The sequence below is a fragment of the Sinocyclocheilus grahami genome, unplaced genomic scaffold (assembly GCF_001515645.1).
Source record: "Sinocyclocheilus grahami isolate Dianchi unplaced genomic scaffold, SAMN03320097.WGS_v1.1 scaffold148.1, whole genome shotgun sequence".
NCBI classification, from domain to species: domain Eukaryota; kingdom Metazoa; phylum Chordata; class Actinopteri; order Cypriniformes; family Cyprinidae; genus Sinocyclocheilus; species Sinocyclocheilus grahami.
The window spans coordinates 607,475-619,913 of NW_015505327.1; the positions used below are offsets into that span (position 1 = coordinate 607,475).

Consider the following 12,439-nt stretch of genomic DNA (forward strand, 5'->3'; position numbering starts at 1 on the left):
GCGCGTGCTTTTTTTTACACGACTTATATATATATATATATATATATATATATATATATATATATATATATATATCAACACCGCGCCATCGGCGGTATTTGGTCCATTACCACCGTGGTGCCACCGTCACAGCCCTAATCTGATGATAAAATCTATGACGAAATGTATGCTGCATCGTCCATTACCACCGTGGTGCCACCGTCACAGCCCTAATCTGATGATAAAATCTATGACGAAATGTATGCTGCATCTTCGTTAACAAGACGAGACGGGACTAGTGATGGGTCGTTCTTGAATGATTCATTCATTTTGATAGGTTCAAATCCTATAGGTTCAGTACTGGAATTAGTCAAGTAGTTCACCTGTTTCGAGTCTTCGGGTTTTTCGAGTCGTTCGTTCATCACGTGACAGACCCATAAGCTTAACCTATGCAGTCTGAGCCGGAAAGAGAATTGATTAGTTTATCTTTCAAGTCTTCGGGTTTTTCGAGTTGTTCGTTCATCGCCGGAAATAGATTATTATTAAATAATAACCAACTCTTTATTACCTTTGTTACAACTTTTCAGTATGGAAAAGAACCATCATGACAGAAATTCACACAGATTTATAAACTGTAAGAAGTAAAAAGCTACAATTTGAGACCAGAAACGCATCACGTAATTGTAAGAGTAAATAATAATAATAATAATAATAACTATGCACCCGTTTGTAAGGAAGCTTGTAAATTAACTAATTTCTCTATCCAATGCTGTCACGTCAAGTGACAAAAGAACGAACGATTCGAAAGACTCGAGAGATGAACTAATCAATTATCTTTCCGGGTCAGACTGCATAGGTTAAAGGGTTAGTTCACCCAAAAATGAAAATTAGCCCATAAATTACTCACCCTCAAGTCATCCTAGGTGTATATGACTTTCTTCTTTCAGATGAATCCAATCGGAGTTATAATAAAAATTGTCTTTGATCTTTCAAGCTGTTTAATGGCAGTCAGCGGGTGTTGCAGTGCATCAGTCCAAAATAAGTTAAATAAAAAGCACCCATCCTTAATAAAAAGTGTCTCACACAGCTCCGGTGGGTGAACAAAGTCGTCCTGTTGCGAATCGATGCGTTTTTGTAAGAAAAATAACCATATTTAAAACGTAATAATCACTTTAATGTAGCTTGCGCTCACTGTTGTAAACGGAAGCAGCTCCGGGCGGATGACATTTGAGGTCAGCTTTGCGCATGCGCCGCTCAGAAGTGACGAACGCGAAAGCGCAGGGGAGAGATCAAAACAAAACAACGGTCACTTATTAGAAGTACAAAACGAGGATTTGTAAAGAAGAATGTCGGAGGATTTCGATATAAGCCAAGAGGAGACTGGTTTTCCTTTGCTTCCTTTGCTCCTGTTAACAAACGTTGGTTTTCACGAGACTCACCAGCGCATGCGCAACGCCGACCTGATACATCATCAGCCCGTAGCTGCTTCCGTGTACAACTGTTGGCGTAAGCTAGATTAAAGTGATTATTATGTTTTCAATATGGATATTTTTCTTACAAAAACGCATCGATTCGCTACTGGAGGCCTTTGTTCACCCCCCGGAGCCGTGTGAGACACTTTTTTTTTATGGACGGGCGCTTTTTATTTAACTTCTTTTGGACTGCTGCACTGCAACACCCGCTAAGTGCCATTAAACAGCTTGAAAGATCAAAGACAATTTTTATTATAACTCCGATTGGATTCATCTGAAAGAAGAAAGTCATATACACCTAGCCATAAGCTTAACCTATGCAGTCTGAGCCGGAAAGAGAATTGATTAGTTTATCTTTCAAGTCTTCGGGTTTTTCGAGTTGTTCGTTCATCGCCGGAAATAGATTATTATTAAATAATAACCAACTCTTTATTACCTTTGTTACAACTTTTCAGTATGGAAAAGAACCATCATGACAGAAATTCACACAGATTTATAAACTGTAAGAAGTAAAAAGCTACAATTTGAGACCAGAAACGCATCACGTAATTGTAAGAGTAAATAATAATAATAATAATAATAACTATGCACCCGTTTGTAAGGAAGCTTGTAAATTAACTAATTTCTCTATCCAATGCTGTCACGTCAAGTGACAAAAGAACGAACGATTCGAAAGACTCGAGAGATGAACTAATCAATTATCTTTCCGGGTCAGACTGCATAGGTTAAAGGGTTAGTTCACCCAAAAATGAAAATTAGCCCATAAATTACTCATCTTCAAGTCATCCTAGGTGTATATGACTTTCTTCTTTCAGACAAATCCAGTCGGAGTTATATAAAAAAATTGTCTTTGATCTTTCAAGCTGTTTAATGGCACTCAGCGGGTGTTGCAGTGCATCAGTCCAAAATAAGTTAAATAAAAAGCACCCATCCTTAATAAAAAGTGTCTCACACAGCTCCGGTGGGTGAACAAAGTCGTCCTGTTGCGAATCGATGCGTTTTTGTAAGAAAAATAACCATATTTAAAACGTAATAATCACTTTAATGTAGCTTGCGCTCACTGTTGTAAACGGAAGCAGCTCCGGGCGGATGACATATGAGGTCAGCTTTGCGCATGCGCCGCTCAGAAGTGACGAACGCGAAAGCGCAGGGGAGAGATCAAAACAAAACAACGGTCACTTATTAGAAGTACAAAACGAGGATTTGTAAAGAAGAATGTCGGAGGATTTCGATATAAGCCAAGAGGAGACTGGTTTTCCTTTGCTTCCTTTGCTCCTGTTAACAAACGTTGGTTTTCACGAGACTCACCAGCGCATGCGCAACGCCGACCTGATACGTCATCAGCCCGTAGCTGCTTCCGTGTACAACTGTTGGCGTAAGCTAGATTAAAGTGATTATTATGTTTTCAATATGGATATTTTTCTTACAAAAACGCATCGATTCGCTACTGGAGGCCTTTGTTCACCCCCCGGAGCCGTGTGAGACACTTTTTTTTTATGGACGGGCGCTTTTTATTTAACTTCTTTTGGACTGCTGCACTGCAACACCCGCTAAGTGCCATTAAACAGCTTGAAAGATCAAAGACCATTTTTATATAACTCCGATTGGATTCGTCTGAAAGAAGAAAGTCATATACACCTAGGATGACTTGAGGGTGAGTAATTTATGGGCTAATTTTCATCTTTGGATGAACTAACCCTCTAAAGCTTAGCTTTTTTTTTTAAAGCTCTCGAAGACTCGAGAGATTAACTAATCAATTTTCTTTCCGGCTCAGACTGCATTGGTTAAAGGTCACATATTGTACACCTTTCTGGAGTTTTATTTTAGGTTTTGATGGCCTTAAGAATATATATTTGCGGTATAAGTACCAAAAACCATCTCAATATATTTTTACTGAGAACAGGTCGATTTTGGTCTGTCTAATTAATATTCATGAGCCTCTCTTCTGATTGGCCTGTTGTGTTCTGAATGACGCACGGGCAGGCCAACCACAGGTAACTAGGGTCAGCCGACGTCACAGCGCTAGCTGGAGGCAGCAAAACAAAGGGGAAACTAGAGGCGGCCCATTCAAACCAGCACAGATTCGGCTACATAAGGAGCTTAAAATATCCAGAACCGACGTAATACAGCCTCAAATTAGAAATTTAATCGCATATCTGCTGCCACTGCCAGACAAAAAAAACGACGACAGCTGTGGTTAAACGCGATAAAACGAGCAGACTGGACAGAAACGATCGTCAAAAATGCTCGCTTTTGCAGCGCACACTTCTTATCAGAAAAAGTTCAATAAAGTATTGTCTTTTGTTGTTATGGGTGCATCTACAGATTTCTTGCCATATGTCTGTTTCTTGGATCTCATGACTATGTCGTGTATGAAATAATGTCTGTGTGCATGTGTGTAAAACAACAAACTGACGATTTATATATAATCATTTGTTATTGTATATACATTGTTGTGATTAATTGTGGCTGGAACAATAATGTAGCTGTAAAAATAGTTGCCTGGTGAAATTGAAATGTATATACATCTTCATCATGACTAGATAGACACGGTGAGTTTGTCTTTACTATTCACATTAGATGTGATCCACCTCATAGTAACAATCCTGTCAGATCATCCATCCTTTGAGTGAGAGTGTAACGTTACAGGTCGGCCGATCTGGTTTCGTGGTTAAAGTTAACCATTTCGACATGTTTCCGTGTTGTCGTTGCTCAGCAATAGCATGGACGCAATGTTGTCTGGGGATTTGGCAAAAGGAGAGTGGGACGGTGGGCGTCCCTGTCATTGAATTGCATTCGGATAAGGGGCGTTTGCATAGCTAGTCTCAGATGGATAGTAGGCATATAAAAGTTATACGTTTTATATATACGCTAAAGTGAGTTTGACGTTGTTGCATTCAAGCAATTGACGCCTAACTGCCACTAATTCAAAAGTGAATGTAAAATGCGCACGGCGCTTTCAAGCTATTTAAAAGCGACGGAAAGTGAGGAAAAGAGGGAAAATTCAAACGAACTAAAAACGAACAATTGCTTTATGCCGAATTGCCGCTATTTCAAAGTGAACGTAAAATGCGCACGCCGCTTTTACAAGCTATTTAAAAGCGAAGGAAAGCTAGGAAAAGAGGGAACGCCCACGGTGATACCGGTGTTGTCACACGTCGATTAACCGGTGGGAAAATTTCCTCACCGACACAACCCTAATGGATAGACTACCAAAATGCGAACTAGCGATCTGAAACAATGGCCTCAGCACCCGAACAGGTAGGGATAAGGTGACCAGTAGTGATGGAAAGTCCAGGGGCCTCATGAACAAAGACTTGTGTTGAATTCATACTAAAACATTGTGTACGGACAAAGCTGTATGAATCTCTGTGTACGCAGGATCCCAAGCATATTCTCTTTGTGCATCCCAATTAACGTGAAATTGAGCACACATGCACGAGCACAACACCCCGCCCTGTCTCCTCCCTCAATTAAATACATTTTAATGTGGTAATGAGTCCACTTTGGCAAAAGCAAGCTGAAAGAAAATGTCAAAAACAAGCAGCAAGAAACGAAACTTTACTGAAAGTGAATTGGAGGTGCTACTATCAGTGGTAGAAACAAGAAAATATATTTTATTTGGAACTTTGTCCTCTGAAATTAATAACAAAAGAAAAAAAATGAGTGGGACAGTTTGGCTGATGCCGTCAACTCGGTGGGATCGGAAAATCGCACTGTAAATGAGCTTAAAAAGAAATGGTCTGATATAAAGGTGGAAGTTAAGCGGAGAACTGCTGCGCACCAACAAAATGTAGGCAGAACAGGCAGTGGTACAGAGGTCGATGAACTTACACCCTTTGAGTAGAGAGTCGCCTCTGTTGTGGGCGACACTTTACTCTCCGGAGTAGTATCCGTTGCGGTGGGAGACTCGGATTTACAGGACTGCCACGAAGGTAACTAATTTCTAATTTATTTGCTTAACTTTGGTACACATAGCTTACCAGACTGCATTTAATTTTCAAATGCATGCAATATAGCTTACCAAAAGTAGCCTACACCAGAGATTTTACATATCCATGACATTTATAGCAAATGCGTGTACCCATTAATAAGGAACAGACTCAAATCACAGTTAATATGTGCCTGTGTTTATTTGGACTTATATGGTGCAACAGCAGGAGCGTCCACTGGCACGCACTCAGAGTCTGCCCCTCCTGAGCAGCCAGGGCCCAGTGTGTCCAGCGTCTCCGGCGTTCCCAGTGCTTAGGCCCGTCCATATGGTCGCGTCTTGACGCATGTTGTTCTAGAGTCACAACAGCAAATCGTTAGGGCCATCGGAGAAATTAAGTCACCTGAAAAATATCACTGACGCACTCACAGACATAAGCCACTCATTAAAGGAATTGGTCAAAAAATGAACTTGGTCTCTGATTACCATTTATAAAGGCTTGTTGGTTGGGCTGCACATACACTGGACCTGGGTCGGGGTCATCTGGCAGTGCCACCACCTCACGTGCCTGTGCGTGACATTGTGCAGCACACCACAGGCCAGCACGATGCGGCACAGCTTCTCAGGGCGGTATAACAGCATCCCCCCGGTCCTGTCAAGGCAGCGCCAGCGACATTTCAGCTACCCAATCGCCCGCTCTACCACTGACCGAGTGCGAGAATGTGCATCATTGTACCTGCGCTCTCGGTCAGTTTGTGGGTTGGTGAGGGGGGTTAACAGCCACGTCTTTAGTGGATAACCGCGGTCTCCTAATGGGCAGTTGAATAATTAAATGCAACAAAAAACAAAACAACAACAACTTTTAGATAGGACCATATAACTTTAAATGCATCACTCACCAAGAAGTCACCCATCGCAAACCCTGCCAGCTTGGAGCCTCATCCCAACCATGCTGTTTGTATGAATGTATGAATCATGGGTTGACCCAGGCCACTTTGCCACAATTTTTGTTAGGCGCATTTGTGCATCACATATTATCTGCACATTTATTGAATGGAAATGTTTCCTATTCACAAATGCAAATTCTTCTTCAGATGGCGCCTTTGTGTGACGTGTGTGCAGTCGATCGCTCCGATTATATTAGGAAAAGCGGCTATCGCTGCAAATTGCGCTTTAATGTTTGGCTGGTCAACTGCATCGTATGGGAACCTTATATACCTGGTAGACAAGCGGATGATCCAGTCCCATACAGCTGGCATTGCACGGCTCAAAGATGACTGGCATATTCCTGAGCGGTCTGCCAGTTCCCTTTGGAAAGAACCAGTTGCCAGGAAACCAAGTGTTGTCAGCACCTGTAAGGGAACGGGTAATGCGTGGCTCCTCACTGTCTCTCCAAATTCGGACCCAACTCATCACAGAGCTCCAAGAGGATAACCCTTGGAAATCTGAAATGGCTGATAAGCCAGTTATCATCGTGGGCCAGAAAATCATTGTGGTCCCTAAAAACTCGTTCTCTTCGGATTCTGCCATTGGCAATGTCCTCTAATAAGGCTAATGCTGCCATTGCCATATAGACTAAGGTTATCAATTTGCACATGATTTTATATGTTCTTTCTTAATTGCATAATTGATAGAATATTCCCATGAGGCTCGTGTGACAATAGTATGTCAATTATTTTATTAATTACAAATTAATAGCAATGTTTCTCAAAGGTGGTGGTGCGATAGACTTGTAGAACAATTCGTAGTCTAATGTTTGCAACTTCACTTCATTGCCTCTAGGAGTCGCCAACGGACAAAAACCACGAGAAATGTACGTACGCCAGACATGAAGTTGGCGTGGAGGAACGCACATTCTCGCGTAAATTTCACTGTTAGTACATCCGACCATGAGCGTGAAAGCTGGCGTACGCAAAGTTTTTGTGCGTACGCAGAGTTGATACATGAGGCCCCAGTTATTGAATGGAAATGTTTCCTATTCACAAATGCAAATTCTTCTTCAGATGGCGCCTTTGTGTGACGTGTGTGCAGTCGATCGCTCCGATTATATTAGGAAAAGCGGCTATCGCTGCAAATTGCGCTTTAATGTTTGGCTGGTCAACTGCATCGTATGGGAACCTTATATACCTGGTAGACAAGCGGATGATCCAGTCCCATACAGCTGGCATTGCACGGCTCAAAGATGACTGGCATATTCCTGAGCGGTCTGCCAGTTCCCTTTGGAAAGAACCAGTTGCCAGGAAACCAAGTGTTGTCAGCACCTGTAAGGGAACGGGTAATGCGTGGCTCCTCACTGTCTCTCCAAATTCGGACCCAACTCATCACAGAGCTCCAAGAGGATAACCCTTGGAAATCTGAAATGGCTGATAAGCCAGTTATCATCGTGGGCCAGAAAATCATTGTGGTCCCTAAAAACTCGTTCTCTTCGGATTCTGCCATTGGCAATGTCCTCTAATAAGGCTAATGCTGCCATTGCCATATAGACTAAGGTTATCAATTTGCACATGATTTTATGTGTTCTTAATTGCATAATTGATAGAATATTCCCATGAGGCTCGTGTGACAATAGTATGTCAATTATTTTATTAATTACAAATTAATAGCAATGTTTCTCAAAGGTGGTGGTGCGATAGACTTGTAGAACAATTCGTAGTCTAATGTTTGCAACTTCACTTCATTGCCTCTAGGAGTCGCCAACGGACAAAAACCACGAGAAATGTACGTACGCCAGACATGAAGTTGGCGTGGAGGAACGTACATTCTCACGTTAATTTCACTGTTAGTACATCCGACCATGAGCGTGAAAGCTGGCGTACGCAAAGTTTTTGTGCGTACGCAGAGTTGATACATGAGGCCCCAGTTGTTTTCCGTGAACAAGTTCTTTCAGACAGTTCGTTTCAATGAACCGGTTAAAAAAAACGGTTCATAGGTTATTTTACGGCCTAACGTAATAACGTCATTCGCAATGACATAATGATATCATATCTATCGTCCCGGGCCAGGATGAAAATACACATTCAAATATATAAAGTCAGTAATCATAACTTCAGTCAGTTAAAACATCATAATCATGATCTGAAAAGTTTACAATCAAGTTTTGCAACTAAGCACCCAAGTACAGTAACAGGCAGTGATATGTTATAATAAGTTAGAATATTAATGTTGTAATACTGGTAGCACTAATATAAAAATGTGATGATATATGTTGCAAAAAAGTAAAAATTTAGAAATACGTTGATGGTTGTATTTTTTTGTATTTGATCTCAGTATTCCTATCAATGTTATATAAGGGCTGTGTGTGCATAATAGTAACCCTAGAATGTGATCAAACAGTTTAAAATAGCTGGGCTAAGATATATAAAAAAAATTATGACTGCAGAAATATGTAAATTCAGTATACACATTATCCCATTATCCCGGTTATAATTGTGACTGACCATAAAATAAAATTGTTCACACACTTTTCCAAAAAAAAAATTTATTATTTCAAAGGGTTACTAATGACGCATCATTTGGATATTTTCATGTCTGGGAAAAAATTGGGATTAAACGGTTTAAAATGCGTTTTAAACATAAAGTTAAGTGGTTTTCATTACCCATTTTACTCTTAATAATTTAATACATTTCATAATTTAAAAGATTAGTGCAGAAGTATCGAATCGATATCAACGATACTGCCTTGAAAAATATCGGTATCGTATCGAAAACAAAATAAGGGGTTATCGCCCATCCCTAACGAGAACCGCTCCAGCAGTGGGCATGTACATTCGTTATCCGGCTCGCTGCACACATGCTGCTCTGCTCGTGTTCAACTTCAGTTCTCTCTTCACAGCAGTTCAGTCAGTGTACTGTTTGAGTAAATGAATTACTCCAGGATATTGGTTTATTTCGACTCAGAGGGAGTGTCAGCCTCGTTAAAAAAGTGAATAATTTAAGTAATTTGTGGATTAATGCTTACTGGAGATGCAAACCGTTTCAAACGATTCAGTCCGATTTGGTGAACTGGTTCAACCGGTTCACTAAGAAGAACCGGTTAAATCAAACGATTCGTTCGCGAACCGGACATCACTAGTGACCAGACGTTCCGTTTTTCCCGGGAGTCACAATTAGTTGTCGATTAACTTAGGCGGAATTGCGCTGATAGAAGTGCTCTCTTGCGCTCGCTCCACTTCTTCAGTTCTCATAAACAGTGCGCGATCAGTTCTCAGTGCTCAAATACACACACAGCTGTCCAAATGTCTTATCGTGTGTAGAGTATCTAAAATGTGACTAAAGGCGGGCGTAGACGGTGCGATTCTGAAGGTCGGAACTCAAGATTTAGTTTATCCGAAAATCGTACGGAGGCAGTCACACACAACACGAATTTACTACGATTTTACAAACTCTGACGTAAGCATTACGCTTCACGCAATTCATAACAATATGGATTCTGAGGACGAAATAGTTTTCTTTGTCTTCGTGAAACTTGGTGTCCTGGCAACCACCCACAATACTTGCGGTGGCTCATTTCACACAAGCAAGCAACACTCTCATTTTTGACAAAAAAAGTTTTTTTTTCTTCTCCCCCCCCCCCCCCCCACGAAGGACATGGCAAAGAGAATGGCTGAAAAGCATGGACTTTCTGTTCTTCATAAAGAACTCGAGGGAGTAGGCCATTTCTGAATTTCTGCTCGTTTGGCCGGAAATACAACAGGCATGTTCATTCATAAAGCTGAACGGCAAATTTGGCACATTCGGAATAACAAATAAAAAATAGAACTGTATAATTAAACAAAAATTATTATAGACTATATGGTTTTTGTCATCTTCTGATTGGTCAACTTCAGATGGATCGCCAAATCGTCTCGTTCAACCGCACATACACCACGAATTTAAACCGACAGCATCCAATTTTTTTTTTTACATGATTGATAAATTATCGGGAGGACGGGAGGTGCTCGTAACGTCTCGGATCGGGCCGTAATTCTTCTCACACGGTACGAGCCGCGAGCATCTGCGATTTTCTCCAGAGAGAAAAAAATCACCTGCGAGCTCGTACGACAGCAAAAATCGCACCGTGTACGCCCGCCTTAAGACTATTAAGCATTTTCGTCTCAAGATAAAGACTAAATCCAAAATGCCTGTCAAAATTAACACTGGAATTGGTAGGAAAACAATAGGAAAACAAAGCTGGACATTTTAGGCACTTTAGAAATCATGACCATGACATATCTGGGAAAAAGAAACCAAACATCATTTTTGTGTGATGAGCAATGATAGAGTTGGAATGTTAAAGATTTACTTATCCCACTCCCTTCTAAATTGTGAAAGAAACTCTGTTCTAAGCGACTAAAGATGATTATGACATAGTAAATTAATATAGTAAATTAAATATAGTAAATTAAATTAATATGATAACACATACCAGTCTGCATTATCAAGCAGCATAACAGACCAGATGACACCGGAAGCCTTGAACATTTAAGTTACAAATGGCTGTACTCGCGATTACATTAAAATCGAAGTGTCCACTTTCCTTTAAACCTGGCCTGTAACAATGTGAACACAGACAAGCACAGAAAGCAGAATACAAACAGTGAAACATTGCAGTGCTGTTGTACTAAATATCAGAACTTTCACTGCTGCTCATCCATTTAAATTTGACAACCATAACAAACTATTGTATAACTTTAAATAAACTACACAGTAATAGATTTTGACTGTTTTTTTTTTTTTTTTTAAATCTCTTAGACATGCTGACTTAAACTAAGCAAACAACAGAAGCATAGTGTTCAATAATTGTAATATTTGCTTGCTTGTTTTCAGGGTTTGTATTATTTGATATGTAAACATTATTTAGTAGGATTGCGTGGCCTGAAACATATGCGATTCCCTAAAATACTTAGTTGTTATTCTTAACTTTTTTTAGACTGACCTGAATGACAAGCTCAACATCCTTGAAGTCAAAACTGACAAGAACCAGCAGGTTATCACACAGATGAAGGAGCAACAAAACAAATTAAAGGTTGATAAATGTTGATTTTTTCTTTTGGAATCTTTAACAGAATCAGATAAAGGTACTGTAAGAGATGACAAGATGTGCATAACCATCACATACTGTATGTCAGCATGTGGAGCTTTCATTTCCTTTGGTTTTGCTTTCCCAGGACTTAGCTGTAACCCGCAAACGTATTCTTGAGGCTGAATACAGGCAGATCAGAGAAATGATTGACCGAGATGAGAAAGAAGCCATGCTTGCTATCGATAAGGAACAGGAGAAAGGTCAGAGCAAACTGGTCTCCTTGATGAAGAAATTTAATGAGAACGTCGAGAAGATGAATAGGACCAAATCTGAGATCAACAGTCTGCTGGACCAGTCGCAGTCACTAGAATTCTTAAAGGTGATCCAGAGTGTGATCATGTGACCAAATGTTGAAATACATTTTCATTTTTAGTACTGTTATTTGAGCCTTAGATGTATATATGATTAAATATTCTGTGTGAAGCCCAGTGCTAGTGTAGGATCTCTTGCAAAAAGTAAAAGTCAGTTCAAGATGTGCTTTATACTTGATCGTTTTTTCTTTTTTTTTTTTGCTAACCTAAATGTCATTCAATGCAGCTATGAATGTTTGTGTTCTTGACTTTACCAATCTCTGTCACAGGCGTCCGTGGATTTGCCCTCCGTGGTAAATTTTGAGCCCTATAACCCTCGCATCAATGTGGAAAGTAAAGAGGTGATAGCTTATCATTCCTCTGCAGTTGCACTGAAGGAGTGGATCACCAGATTAATGGATCATCCATTAGAAAACAGAATCTACGTAATTAAACCAGGTGTGTTAGTGCAGAACTTATATAAATTGTGCAGAATGTTTTGATGTTTGTATACAGCAACCCCACACATAGTCTTAGTGCATGCTAAGTTCTGATATACATGTTTTTACAGAGTTTTAGAAATCTGTTCTTGGTGCAGGTGAGATTGTGTTTTGAAATAATTGGTGTGGAAATCTAAGTAAGAAATCTGGGGCATACTTATCATCTAAAGCATTTTTATACAAGTGATTTTGTTGCCAGTTATATG

At 40.1% G+C, this 12,439-nt stretch overlaps 1 protein-coding gene across 2 annotated transcripts in view; it reads left to right on the forward strand.

Annotated features, from left to right (window-relative positions):
* Nucleotides 1-12,439, forward strand: part of trim25 (tripartite motif containing 25) — a 34,238-nt gene that overhangs the window by 18,937 nt on the left and 2,862 nt on the right. For both annotated transcript variants that reach the window (XM_016281210.1, XM_016281211.1), the window contains exons 2-4: nt 11,291-11,386; nt 11,529-11,762; nt 12,024-12,192. In XM_016281210.1, the coding sequence (XP_016136696.1) occupies nt 11,291-11,386; nt 11,529-11,762; nt 12,024-12,192 (499 nt within the window). The remainder of the gene's footprint in view (nt 1-11,290; nt 11,387-11,528; nt 11,763-12,023; nt 12,193-12,439) is intronic.